The following is a 12,964-nucleotide window of genomic DNA, read 5'->3' on the forward strand; positions in this document are numbered from 1 at the left end:
TTCTTACGAAGAGGATAGTCTATTGCCTTTCAAACAAAATCTAACAGCAGAAGTTATACCATTCGGATTTTATAAATCTAAGCGAGCAGTCTGACCTAGCCCCTGATTGATCGCCACAATCGTACACGCCCCTGACGTACTTGGCATGATTTTTTTTCTCGATCAAATAAATCATTCCGCGGTGAATTCTTTCCTCTGTGCGTAATACCCACATAACGATGCACCGAGTACGAACGCTTACATTGCATATCAATATAACGATCTACGAATGCATCGATGTATGAAAATTTTGCCTTGCCACCGTGCAGGCCGTTGTACGTACGTATGTAGTGTAGATTTGACCGCTGCAGGTCGCGTATCGATAACTATACAACGCGTAATTAAAATAACGTACGTCATAAGCAACGCACACACGCATTTTCTCGTAAATAGGCGGGATCTCGCGTGAAAGGCGAGAGGCGGTAACATGCGTGTGTCAATAAATCGTCGCAGTTGGTTTCGGAGCAACGGCAACTAATTCAGCAGCAAAACCGAAGCTCCGAAGGCATATTTATGCGTCGCTTCGCGCCCGCTAGCTACTCGCGTTACTTAATTTTATCATTCGGGCGTTAACGTGCAGTTGCGTTTCATGCCTCTACCGATTCTGAGGGTACCGATTCAAGGTTCTACTTTCGTATGCGTGCGTTGCGTGCGCGTGTATTCACGCCGTAACGTGCGTGCGACGAGGAGTGATTCGATTGAATATATTTGTCTCTGTCACTGGGAGACAAAGTTATCCTCCGATGGTTTTCATTTCGATATTTCCGCACCTTACACGCGGTGAATATAGTTATTGACGGTGTTTGTGCGCGGACGCTGCTACTCGTCACAACGAAATCGGACTTCTCGTGCCTGATAAATGGTTTAAAAATAAATGACTGTCGGTGACTTATAGGTATGATACAGGTGCATACCCGACGTACAGTATGTATTCCGCTACGCATGTATGAGTCCCTATTACGGTATTTCGCCTCGGTGCACGAGTGAAGTTTCACATTGAATATTGGTTTCTTTCCTGTGCGGTGCACCTTGAAACTCCAATTTAAACTAACTATTCACGCGCGGTGGCACACGCAGTAACATACGTAATTGGGCATCTTGTCACGAGCATCGCGTCGTCGTAGCTCGGCGTTTCGCCGAATTAAATATGACGTCTTCGGTTTTTAGACATAGTGGAAAATTCATACGGATGAAGATTGAACGCGTTAGCTTTATCAAATGATTTATTAGTGTGCGTTTTGTTCGAGCAGACTTGCCGTCGACGGTTTACTGCCTACCGCACGGCAAGCATACCTGGTAACATATCACAACATAACCACACTGCGAACATAACCTCAAAGCGGACAACGACGGATATCTCTCTGTCCCAGTGGCGGAGAAAAGTTTGGAGAGAATACGTGTCGCGTCGACGTTTTGTCGTCGTGGGGTATTTTTAACGCCTGTAAGTACATTTCATCCCTCCTTCCTTCACCCGGATTTTCGCTGCGTTTAACATTGATAGCCGCAAAGATAAATCCGCGCTCCCAGCGATTCGGATTCTTTCCACATGTATATACATATAAACGTTATTTCGTTTTTAATACCCGAGGCGAAACGTAATTTCGTCATATTTAGGTTTTATTCAGAACCGGAATTCCAACGGATTCCAACCGAGCCCAACTACTTTATCACTTCTAGATAATATTTGACTAACCGCAATGCAGCCCGTCGAGGATGTTCCACTTATTCAGCTAAAAGCTCCAAAAATATCTACGGATTTAAAGTGGTTTACTTACCTTGTGACAAATTGACCCGCTGTAGTTTTCTATTTTTGTCAATATCGATGCTACGCTTCACTCAGAGGCTTTGGAAAATGTTGATTTTCAATTAACGCTTCAATGTATACAATGCTCTTGCTAAAATCACTTTTATTCAAAAATTGAATTTTGTTCGAAACATAATATTCTTTAATTTAAACTCTTGTGTGTGTGTGTGCATTTTCAACCAGCGTGCCGGCTTCTAACCCTGTGCGTTCAACAATTTCTTCAGAATCTCGTAACCATGTGTGGTATTCTATCAAAATGCAATTAAAAACAAAATATAAAACGTCACTGAAGATTCTCCTTCCGAAATTTCTTGTATTTTGTTAATATAAGTTAAAGTATTTCCTAAGAAAGACATAACATCTTGAAGTACACTAATTCAATGAAAATTTATCTGATCATTCAAGGTGGGACGATTGAACTGCAGTCTTGCCTTGTTTATTTCTTCTATTTTTAAATAATCGCCAAGTCAAGTAACTTTTTTATTACAGATATTCAACAAGTCACTAAATCCAAGCCTATATGTTATCAGCGGAGAAGTGACGCTGGAAATTTGTCTCTGCCTAGGATATGTTGGCAACGTGTCCTTGATGTGAAATGTCCCGCAGCCTGCCGGACAGAGTGGCAGGGCTTTATTATGCCCACGGCCTATTCTGTTCATCGCATCCCGTTGCCGTAATTTCATTAGCAATATCTGTCGTTTTGCTATGCTGGTTAGTCATTATATTTATCATTCTGGTATATCTTATCGGTAACATAATGTCATTAACAGTTTGTTGAAAGATTAGTCCAAGCATTCGGGGCAAAAAAAACGTTTATCTGCTTGACCGTATCTGAATGTTTGGAAATACTGCATATCGAGAAACTGATATATAACAAATGTTTTTAGCAAATCAGTACTGCGATTGATATTTATGCAATTTTCTTGTAGCTATCCTCTAGTGAATCTTCCTATGCCAGGAAATGCTCCTCGAACAATAATAAACCAAACAGAGGTGTCTGTTAACGGTTCGGAAACCCCTGCGTTATACGTGCAACAAGTAACATTGAGGGTGGGAGTTGTCCCATGGACCGAAGACCTCAGCTTGACGGATGCATTCAGAGGACCGCTTTATGAAATATTTAATTTATTGGAAATCATTCGAAACTATCAGGACCCAGAAACGTAACGATGCGACTTTATCAATGGATTTTGTTCCTACAGAAAAGATTAGTTGCCCAACTTTCCATGCACATTTGTTATTTCAGACTAAAGACCCTTGGTCAGGTTTGCCTCCACGTCGAGGCTGTGAAACGAAGAAATGCCAAAAAACCAGATGTTCTACCGGAATACAACTGCCTTGTTTTGTCACCTGCAAATCTATGGCAGCAAAGTTTGGAGCTCTTCAATCAGGACACCAATCTTATCAACACTATTTACTCGTATCAGGTAACTAACTATCAAAAACTCAATCTTTTCCTTTCTCACGCATGTCATATCAGCGATTGAATCTAACTCTCCGGCAAGGTTGGGGGCTTAGAGGAACTTGTGAAAAATGTAAAAATCTCTATCGATATCCCAACAATACTGGTGCAACCAATAGCTTGAAATGATTGACGCTTGAAATATAATTCTCTAATGTTTGTGTAGAATCTGCAAAAGAGCAAGATCAGCCTTGCAGAAATAATGTTTGGCATGAGCCTGAAAGAGACCGGAATAAAGCGTTATCCTATTCGCGTCAGGCAACGAGTCATTCAATACGCCGTGACAATTGTTCTCAAAGAACACGATCCTCGGTAAGTAATGGAGTTGATTATTTGAAACATTTGGTATCCAGATTTTTTGTTGAATTTCAGGTTAAAACTAATAGTTTTCAACTGGTGATTTACAGATTCATAAAAGGATTGAAACATCGACTAACAATGTACTATCCTCTTCATCAGTCGCCAGATAAAAATTCATCATATACGCTACCAGTTGACGAAACATTGCACATATTTTATCCTGGTGAATTCAATTACTGCGATTTCTTTCCGCTTGTCATGACATTTTTTGCCTTATTTTTATACGTTTATTTTTCTGTTCGTAAAATCGAGCTGATTAAGTCTAAAATTGGGATGGCGTTCAGTGCGAGTATTACAGTCGCTGCTTCCTTATCAATGAGCGTTGGACTGTGTTTCTTTTTCGGATTGACTCTCAGCCTGAGTGGAAAAGAAATATTTCCATACTTAGTTCTGGTCGTTGGGCTAGAGAACGTACTGGTTCTGACAAAGAGCGTCGTTAGCACACCGGCTCATCTAGACGTGAAAATCCGCGTTGCTCAGGGCTTATCGAAGGAAGGCTGGTCAATAACTAAGAACCTATTAACCGAGGTCACTATCTTGACCATTGGATTATTTACATTCGTTCCGGCCATTCAAGAATTTTGTATTTTCGCCATTGTCGGATTACTGAACGATTTCTTCCTTCAGATGGTATTTTTTTCCACCATTCTCGCAATAGACATCAGGAGAACCGAGCTGTCAAGCGATACGTCAAGATTTCATTTACCAAATGGTCCATCGATGCGTAGACAACAGTTCACAACATTTCAAAACAAAAAAGGCAACATGTTTCGCTCCAAATCACATCCAAGATTAAATGGCCTGGTCAGCAATGGCCCGACAAACGTCGTAGCCCCCAACACTCAAAACACTCCAACGCTTGTAAAGATACCAAAACGCTTGAGGCTTGTTCATTTTTGGGCAAGAACAAGGATTTTTCAAAGAGCATTCATGGTTTGGATGGTAGTTTGGATCAGCATGATTATATACAACTCGGGTATCATTGAACACCTGATTAGATTGAGCGATCCGTCCAAACACGAAGCCGACATTGACGGATATACGCTTGATAGGCCACGGACGGTGAATAATTACATCGAATTCAACACTGTGAAACCTTTATTCACGTCGTCTTCGACACTTCCGCCAAATCATTTGAACGATCAGGTGAATAAATTAATTGACAAAATACGTATGAGCGGTGAAATTTGTTTGCAAAAGAATTCACTACTCAAAGTAATCATTTTTCTCAGAGTCCGTTATCAAACAATATTACCGAAGAGCTCAACAAGTTACGCCCTGTTGATTTTCCACCCTGGAATCGTTTGTCGTTGTACCACTGGTCGTCGATTCATTCATTGTACAACATATCGCTGGCTGGTGAACAAATATCGATACTTCCTACTATCAAGCTGGCTCATGCTGTAAACCCTCAGCTGGCTAGGCAAATAAGCAATCCAAATGACATACAGCAGTTCCAATGGCAAAGCCTCGCGACAGCTGCTCTTGACCCCTTGGATTTTTCAGGTGAGCAGTTTCTATTCAATATTATAAATTGAATTAATTGCCCGATTGGTTGTCTAATTTTTTTTTCTTATGCAGAAGCACTCTAATGAACTTTGTAGTTAATCACGTCCTAAAATCATAGGCGGTAATTTTATTCTAGACAAGTCTTAGACAATGTTTACTCATACTCCCATTATTCTAATTAATAAGTATATTAACGAATCTACATCATAAAACTTGTCTCAATATTTAGTCTAGCCTTTATGATCTCTAATGCTACGGGTAAAGATTCCTACGCTAAAAAAATTGATTTTGATAAGAATGCGCTCTTGACATAGTGTTATTGACTTATCATATAACCTATGACCTTAGCAAAAATATATTTGAATTATCTTCAAAGTGGCAACCATCGCTCGTACTCATTGGCCTTCAAATTTTTTTTGTTTTGCCTAATTCTCGATTACCCCAACTTCCATAATCTACTCATTAAAATTTGATTATTGCAGATATGGAAGTACCAACCAGATCTGAAGGACGAGGCTTTAATGCTCCTTTTGTGCCATCTAGTCCGATGGAAATATTTTTGGCAGCTTTGCTATGCCTGATCAGTGTAATAGTCGTCGCTTATACAATGGTAGTTCTCTATCGTTGTATTTGCAGCAGGAATTATGCAGAGTGGCGGGCTAGTTGGCACCAGCAAGAGAAGTCAAACGATTCCGTGACTCAACTCGTCATGGAAGCCGTGCCTTTGGTACTGGAAGGTCATACCCAAGAAGTCGAATGTATAGCAACAGACGGAAACACGATAGCCAGTGTATGCTTGGCTGGGCATATCAGAGTTTGGGATTCGATATCGGGAGAACAATTGGCTCACATAGACAGAAAGCAATTTTTCGGTAACTCCGCAAAGGATTTGAATCAGACGATTCCAGACTCTGAGGAGTTAATGTCAGATTACGAGAGCGGTTCCCCTCCATCCAGGGGCGAGATGGAAACTGCTAATTCGTACGGACTTTACTCAAATCTGAGCGGCGCTCAGGTGAGAAAAAGGAACGAGGGCATGTCGTACGACGTTAGGCATTCCCCTGGCTCTTCGCTGGACTACGACTATCAAATAAACGAATATAGTCCAGAAAAGCAGAGTGAGCTTATGCGCAGAAGTATCGACAGTAGCTTTAACTTCCCGGATTTAAGGTCGACCATAAACACCAACTTCTCTGCCATGAAATATTCACCCGTTCAAAAAAATTACGAACAGGGTTTTGACTTTGGCGATCGATATAAGCAACTGTTCGAGGAGCACAGGAAATCAATTGACGAAATTCAGAAGTCCGAAATTTCAGAGCGCCTTACTTTACCCAACAATCGATTGAACAATACTGAATCGATTAGCAGCGTCAATTCATTGGGTACAGATAAAACGGTACAAATTACATCCCAAAACGTATCGCCAATTTGGTGCATCGATTATCAAGAAAACCTCATTGTAGTCGGCTGCGCCAATGGAAATTTGGAGTTTTGGGAAGGAACTACTGGTTTGCTCAAGGTATACTAGGTGTTATATGATTTCCATTAGCTAGTCCGCCCCATTCTAGTTTATCTATATTAAAAACTGTTATTAATCTAATAAAAATTTTGTACAGTGTATATTTGACGACGGATCAGGACTTGGAATATCTGCAATTAAGTTTATCGGCAACAGGGTAGTAGCGGCAAAGTTGAACGGATCTTTAGATTTTTTTCAACTTGAAATATACAACAGAGGACAGCACATGGACTGGTGTACAACTTCGTACAGAAGAAGTAAGCAAATTTTTTATATTCTCTACTCATCTTCTCCATTAACTTGAATGAAATATTCTGATCCACGTGTACTTTCTTTCCAGCACACAACAGAACACGTAGCGCAGGATCGCCTATGGATATGGATAATTTCATCCCTACCGAAGATAATCTGCGCTGTATGAAAATTGGCTCCCATAGAGCACACCAACAGCCCATTACAGTTCTGGACAGCGAAGGCGGTAGAGTTCTTACCGGTAGTCAGGACCATACGCTTAAAGTATATAGGTTCGTAATGCTTTAATATGAGTCTACAACAATTGACTGCTTATCGAATTTTTTAGACCCTCTTCGAGAGTTTGACCAAGATTGAACTAATTTCCGACATTCCATTCTTCCTCTGAGTATCCCTGTAACAACAATATTCGTTCACTTTCTTCCAGGTTAGAAGATCAATTACCCTTGTACACTCTGCACGGTCATTGCGGGCCGATATCGTGCCTCTTCATTGACAGGGTCAGTCCAATGACCTCTGGAAGCGGATCTCAGGATGGGTTGTTGTGCGTGTGGGACTTGCTGACAGGTAAGAAGTTGAACAAAACACATAAGCGAAGATTTAAAAGTTTGCCATTTAAAAGGGAATAGTAAATATCTAATTTCACTTCCCAAGCAACACGTGATACTCGGAATTCGAAACCATATTCAGGCTCAAAGTCTATTAAATTCTTTGCAGGCGCGTGCATGTACAGCACGCAAGCTCACGACGGAGCCGTCGCAGCGATAACTTGCTCTGCTTCGTATGTAATTAGTATAGGAACCGACGAGAGGCTGTGTGTTTGGGAGAGATTCCAGGGACACTTGTTGCACGCTCTTCCGGCTCACAGGGCTGCCTACAGTCCGCAATTAGTTATGCTGACCCATCACCTGCTCATTACAAGTAACCAGGTACCAGCATCGACAACTTTGCCATAACTCTATGTACGAGGAACTCGGATGAATTGTCTGATTAAAATATCGTTTGCAATATTCTCTTTCAGGGATGTTTGGTCGTTTGGGACGTGAGGACAGGAGAGGCCGTAAGAGAAGTGAGACTGGGTCACAAAGACAGTTGCATCTTTGTTAAACAAATGCTGGCGCTGAGAGACAGTGTGGTTTGCGACTTTAGTCGACAGTTAAGGATAGTCAGGTTTCCATTGGTATATGATAAGGTAGACTAAGGATATGTACAACGCGGTCTGTACATAGTGTTAATTCATTTTTTTTTTTTTTTTGTTTTTAATCATGTATATTACAAAGCGTTTCCATCGAGAATGACGGACGTGGCGTCGTTGCATATTTCCCTGGAATTTATGAAGGACAATATTCGAACATTTTACATAAAAACGTGAACGAGAACTTAATGCTTTCGCTCAAAGTAAGATATAAAATCAGTCGGTGGTTTTATGATTTTCAGAAGTCTAGCTCGACAGTGAGTTTTTTTAAATTGCTTCTTTTTTAGTCCACTATATTGCTATTTAAACGGTTTCTTGACTGGGATTTGTTAAATTTGATTACAAAAAGATTGTGTACCGAAGTTTTGTCTCGGTAGGTGAAATTAATTTTTAATGCTAATATGTTGTCCATTTTTTCCCAAACCTTTGCAAGACGTATTTGTCCTTTAAGCGATTAAAAAATATATACATATATATATACACAGTAGATAAATTCGGATTGAGCAGTCGATTTCTTATTATTTTCGTTTGGATTACTGCTAAAAACTAAGACTGATCCAGGTTGTACCAATTGAAATCGGCGATCTTTGTTCCTTATTCGCTAATCTCTATTCGATCGTAAGTGCATTAAAGTAGAAAAATTTTTTCTTTTTATTTCACACAATCTTGAATCGTTCGCAATATTACGCATCCGGTATCACATCGATTTAGGTATATTTGTACGTATATTTATAAAGATTTACGTAGTTGATTTTAGTAAATGAAACTATATATACATGTATACATTTACACGTACAGGTATATCATATATATTTATGTACAACTAGAAATAATAACAAATTAACAATTTAATATATACATGATATTGTATGTTGCATTTGCCAAACCGGTGCTGTTCATAAGAGAAAGAGAGGGAGAGAGTAAGAGAGTGAAAGAAGGTAAAAACAATTGAGAATGAAAGACCAAAAAAAAAAAAACAACTTATTTTTACGTATGAATGATATTTTCAGCGTCATTTGACTTCAACCATAACAAATTTTACAGTAAGTTTATCGTTGACGTGGTCAAGTAATTACCAAATTGTTTCAAGTTTTAAAATTATAAAAATCCTTCACGTCCCCTTAGAGGGACTTGGATGGTATTCTGTTAATGTTAAATTAAACGTAATTGACGCTATTCTCTCAATGGCCTTAACCGACGAATCCTCAAATATGTTGATGTTGAAGTCTCTTATTGTCAGCATAAATTTTCCGGTCTCACGAAGTTCATTGACGAATGTCCAGTCCTCTTTTCCCCTTTGACAATTAATGCAATAACATGCATACCTACACGAGTGCCTTCGATTAAACTGTATTCATTGTTGTTGTCTTTGCTGCCTATCATGTCTCATGTATGTTTTGTCTTGGCACAAATAGAAACAAACACGAATGGATCTGTATTATCAGTTGTGAGGATGAAGACGAACAAGTTTCGTCCCGAATCATGTGATTAATTTCATTTGTAGAAGATTTCGAAACACAGAGAATTGAACGAACAAAAATTAAATGCAAATTTGTTTTTAAAAAACCTATTTAAGGAATCGTGGTGTTCATTCCTAAACCTATGCTACTTGACGAGTTGGAACATTAGACACGAGACTTTGAAAGTAGGGTCTACGGATATTTTTCTAATTTTTCTAGTACGCTTGACATTCTAAATGTGAAATGGCAACCATAGCTTCATTTGTGATGTGATCCACCTCGGAACTTTGGCGTTAAAAAATTCACGTAACTGTGAATCGAGATAAAAATAGAAATTATTGTCTCGTACCTGAGGTCAGAGTGCCATAGTTCATAAGGAAAGTACTCGAGGTGTATCTCACTCATTTTCTTCATTCTATGATATGTCGTAGTGTACTAAAAACTTTGGACACGTTTTTTTAAACGTGCTAATTCGTTCGTTTGAGGGTAGAAAAATACCTGGGGTACTTTTCAAGTTACTAGCATCTTGGAGACAGAGTCACAAAAGCCTTAAGTCTTAACGTGTGGACTGTAGATTTATTTAGAGATCTAAGTATAAGTAACGGCTATTTTTTTTTTTCTTCAAATTTTCCATGAAATGGAAAGGTATTTTAGATATGCTTCATTAAACAATTATATACGTATTGAGCCGTAGAAAGTGTCACTTTGAAGAACGAAAACAGGCGTGAGAGCGACATTTTCATATTCGTGCCAAACAAACATCGTAAAGGCATCATTATGACAGCTAAGATAAGAAGCGTCAAGAATTTTACACAAAGCAGAAGGGAATTCGAAAATATCGAATTCGATACGTTGATACGATACAGGTATTACAATCAAAGCTGGTAATTCTTTCATTGGTACACATAATGACAAAACGTCAAGTAAACCTATAATTTATTTATTAATTGCAGATATTTACTTGTATGTCGAGATTTCTCAATTATTCTTAACATTGCTGTAAACATGTACGTATATTAAATTACGAATGACCCGGACAACCTTCATTAATTACGACAATGTCGTTCTACATAAAAGTTTATTTATTACTTTATTCTTCATTAAAATTTACAAAAATAAAATAAACAAAGTTAGATCTCGGCACGTGTAGCATTAGACCAAATCAATATTATGATAGTAATAATAGTAGTAGTACTTATTTTAAACATCCTAGAGATGATAATTAAATTATTCAATTTTTTATATCTAGCGAATCAATACATGTACGAAAATAAACGCAAGCCAGATTGTAAAATTAATTCTAAAATGCCACATCAAAGTTGCGTATGATTGAATAATCATCGATTGTCTGAAAATGAACCAAAGTACATTACATTTGCGTAAAATTCATTCGCTCTAATGAATCTTGCAACGTGAATATATATGTAAAGTGAAATGCGTTTATAATACGAAGAGCTCACTAATATCAAAAGTTATTAAATCCGCGTAATTTTTATAACTTGTACCATACATATATTATATATAGTTTATTCGAATAGTATAAAACACGTTTTCAATCAGCTTGTTCGGTTATTAATAAATTATCGTGATTGATACCTATTAATCCTGTCAATTGCCTCCATCACATCCTTCTTCTGATCACCTATTTCGAGCATAAATTACATTCCATAACGTTTAAAACAAATGGTGAAAAAAATTATATCGGTATTGATACCGTGCGCACTTGGCGTACGTCTCGCATTCGTATTTAAACCAGCGGTTCTGTGCATAATCTTCACTGCTGACTACTTGAATGTGAAATTGAAGGCAGAGGCTAAGATAATAACATTATTAATTTATACGCGTACAACGGTGATTTTATCGGAGCAACGGTGTGTACAACGTGTGTGACATGTAAAAGTCAGGGATGGCCAACTTAATTAAATCTTGAATGGCCAACTTAAATCAGTCCCGAGATCTACTAATCTCAAATGTCGACCACCCATAGAGGGAAAGGATTATATTGCGATATTGTGAATTTGTATCACGGAAATGCGCGGTTGAAATGACTAAAAATTTTGTTGAACGCACCTTAATCCTTTTATTTTAAAAATATGAAATTGTTGTATAAAAACAAATTAAGCTTGTTTCTAATTCATGTTTTTTGTTGAGTCAAAAGCTCAATGGTTGAAGCAGTTAATGAATTTTGTTGTTACGAAAATTTTTTGTGATTACCGAACATTAGAGTTCACAATACTTATTCATCGGATGATATCATTTATATTTCGCTGGGCCAAATCATTTTGACAAACTAATTAAATCGAAATCGCTGAATTGAAGTCATCGTATTTGGGAACAAATAAGGGATACTAGATTGAAGCGAATGGACCCTAAAAAAATCTAATTCGTTGGTTTGAGAATTCTTTACCCTCCGAGCCGAATTAAATGAAAAATTATACTTTTTGACAGAGTCATGTACTTTTTATAGCATTGCATCGATCGATTGATCTAATAGCCACGATCGACCGGTTGGCAATGCCTGTTATCGGCTAATGCATAGATCCGGCTTTCACGAATTTAAAGATGTGCCGTCTCGACTTTGGAGCACTGGTTAACGTTATCGGCTCATGCATCGTGCAATTTATTGAATAGTATCCGTTGCCCGCAGTCTGCAGCAATTTGAGTTGACCTCTGAGTATAATTGAATCATATCAAACTTGTTTGAGTTGAATCAATTTAACGAGTGCGTCTCGAGTCGTATGGCGAAGTAAATTAATTAATCACTCATAAAAAAAATCAACGCTGTTTGCCGCAAACAAAGGTCAGCGTTAGTCGCGTGCACAGATACGCGTCTCAATTAATAATAAACAATCACACGGAGCAAATGAATACATTTCAATTGAGACATTCTGTATACTCGTTTTTGAACGAAAGTTTTTATTTCATCCGACGAGGCAAGATCATCGCAATATTTTCTCGAACGTCAATACAAACATCACGCAGACTGCTTGTATAAACAATACGTGCATTTTCTTCGCCTTGCAAATACGTTTTCTACGAATGGTGTAAAAAATTGCAAAATTATTTCCTCACTGGTATCGCCCTCCACGTATACCTACAATATACGTTTTTCTTCATACGATTGTCTGTAATTAATTTTCATGGTTCTCGCTGATTAAGAGTAAATGATATTCTTCGTCTCAGGAGGGGTTTCCACGTGTGCATATGCAGTTATAAATTGCAACGTCAAGGTTGATTAAAATATGTAAACAATAGCGCCAAACCGTTGATTCTTATTCATTGATATGAAAAAACAAATATTTTTCAATTAATCCGCACTATGCGAATTAATTACAGACATCACTTACACAGTGATCACCTA

The 12,964-nt window shown here is 38.2% G+C and overlaps 1 protein-coding gene across 3 annotated transcripts; it reads left to right on the top strand.

Moving 5' to 3' along the window:
- Window positions 1-331: 331 nt before the first annotated feature.
- On the top strand, window positions 332-11,198 carry SCAP (SREBP cleavage activating protein). Of its 3 annotated transcripts, none has more exons than XM_046621641.2 (13): window positions 333-1,480; window positions 2,333-2,554; window positions 2,773-3,006; window positions 3,090-3,270; window positions 3,472-3,617; window positions 3,713-4,811; window positions 4,898-5,171; window positions 5,657-6,696; window positions 6,794-6,953; window positions 7,037-7,220; window positions 7,376-7,515; window positions 7,666-7,877; window positions 7,970-11,198. In XM_046621641.2, the coding sequence occupies exons 2-13, from the start codon at window positions 2,439-2,441 to the stop codon at window positions 8,147-8,149; spliced, it is 3,966 nt and encodes a 1,321-aa protein (XP_046477597.1). In that variant the 5' UTR covers window positions 333-1,480; window positions 2,333-2,438; the 3' UTR covers window positions 8,150-11,198. The 3 variants fall into 3 exon arrangements, with proteins under 3 accessions (XP_046477599.1, XP_046477597.1, XP_046477598.1); XM_046621642.2 differs by having other exon boundaries at window positions 333-934; XM_046621643.2 differs by lacking the exon at window positions 7,970-11,198 and having other exon boundaries at window positions 332-1,480; window positions 7,742-7,828.
- The last annotated feature ends 1,766 nt before the right edge of the window (window positions 11,199-12,964 follow it).

This window comes from Neodiprion pinetum, chromosome 4, assembly GCF_021155775.2.
Source record: "Neodiprion pinetum isolate iyNeoPine1 chromosome 4, iyNeoPine1.2, whole genome shotgun sequence".
Classification (NCBI taxonomy): Eukaryota; Metazoa; Arthropoda; class Insecta; order Hymenoptera; family Diprionidae; genus Neodiprion; species Neodiprion pinetum.

Excerpts from the sequence above, each read along its gene's own strand:
- SCAP (XM_046621641.2), top strand. The coding sequence starts at position 2,439 with ATGTCCCGCAGCCTGCCGGACAGAGTGGCAGGGCTTTATTATGCCCAC. Across the intron at positions 6,697-6,793 it reads GAACTACTGGTTTGCTCAAG|TGTATATTTGACGACGGATC; the intron begins GTATACTAGGTG and ends AATTTTGTACAG. Across the intron at positions 6,954-7,036 it reads TACAACTTCGTACAGAAGAA|CACACAACAGAACACGTAGC; the intron begins GTAAGCAAATTT and ends CTTTCTTTCCAG.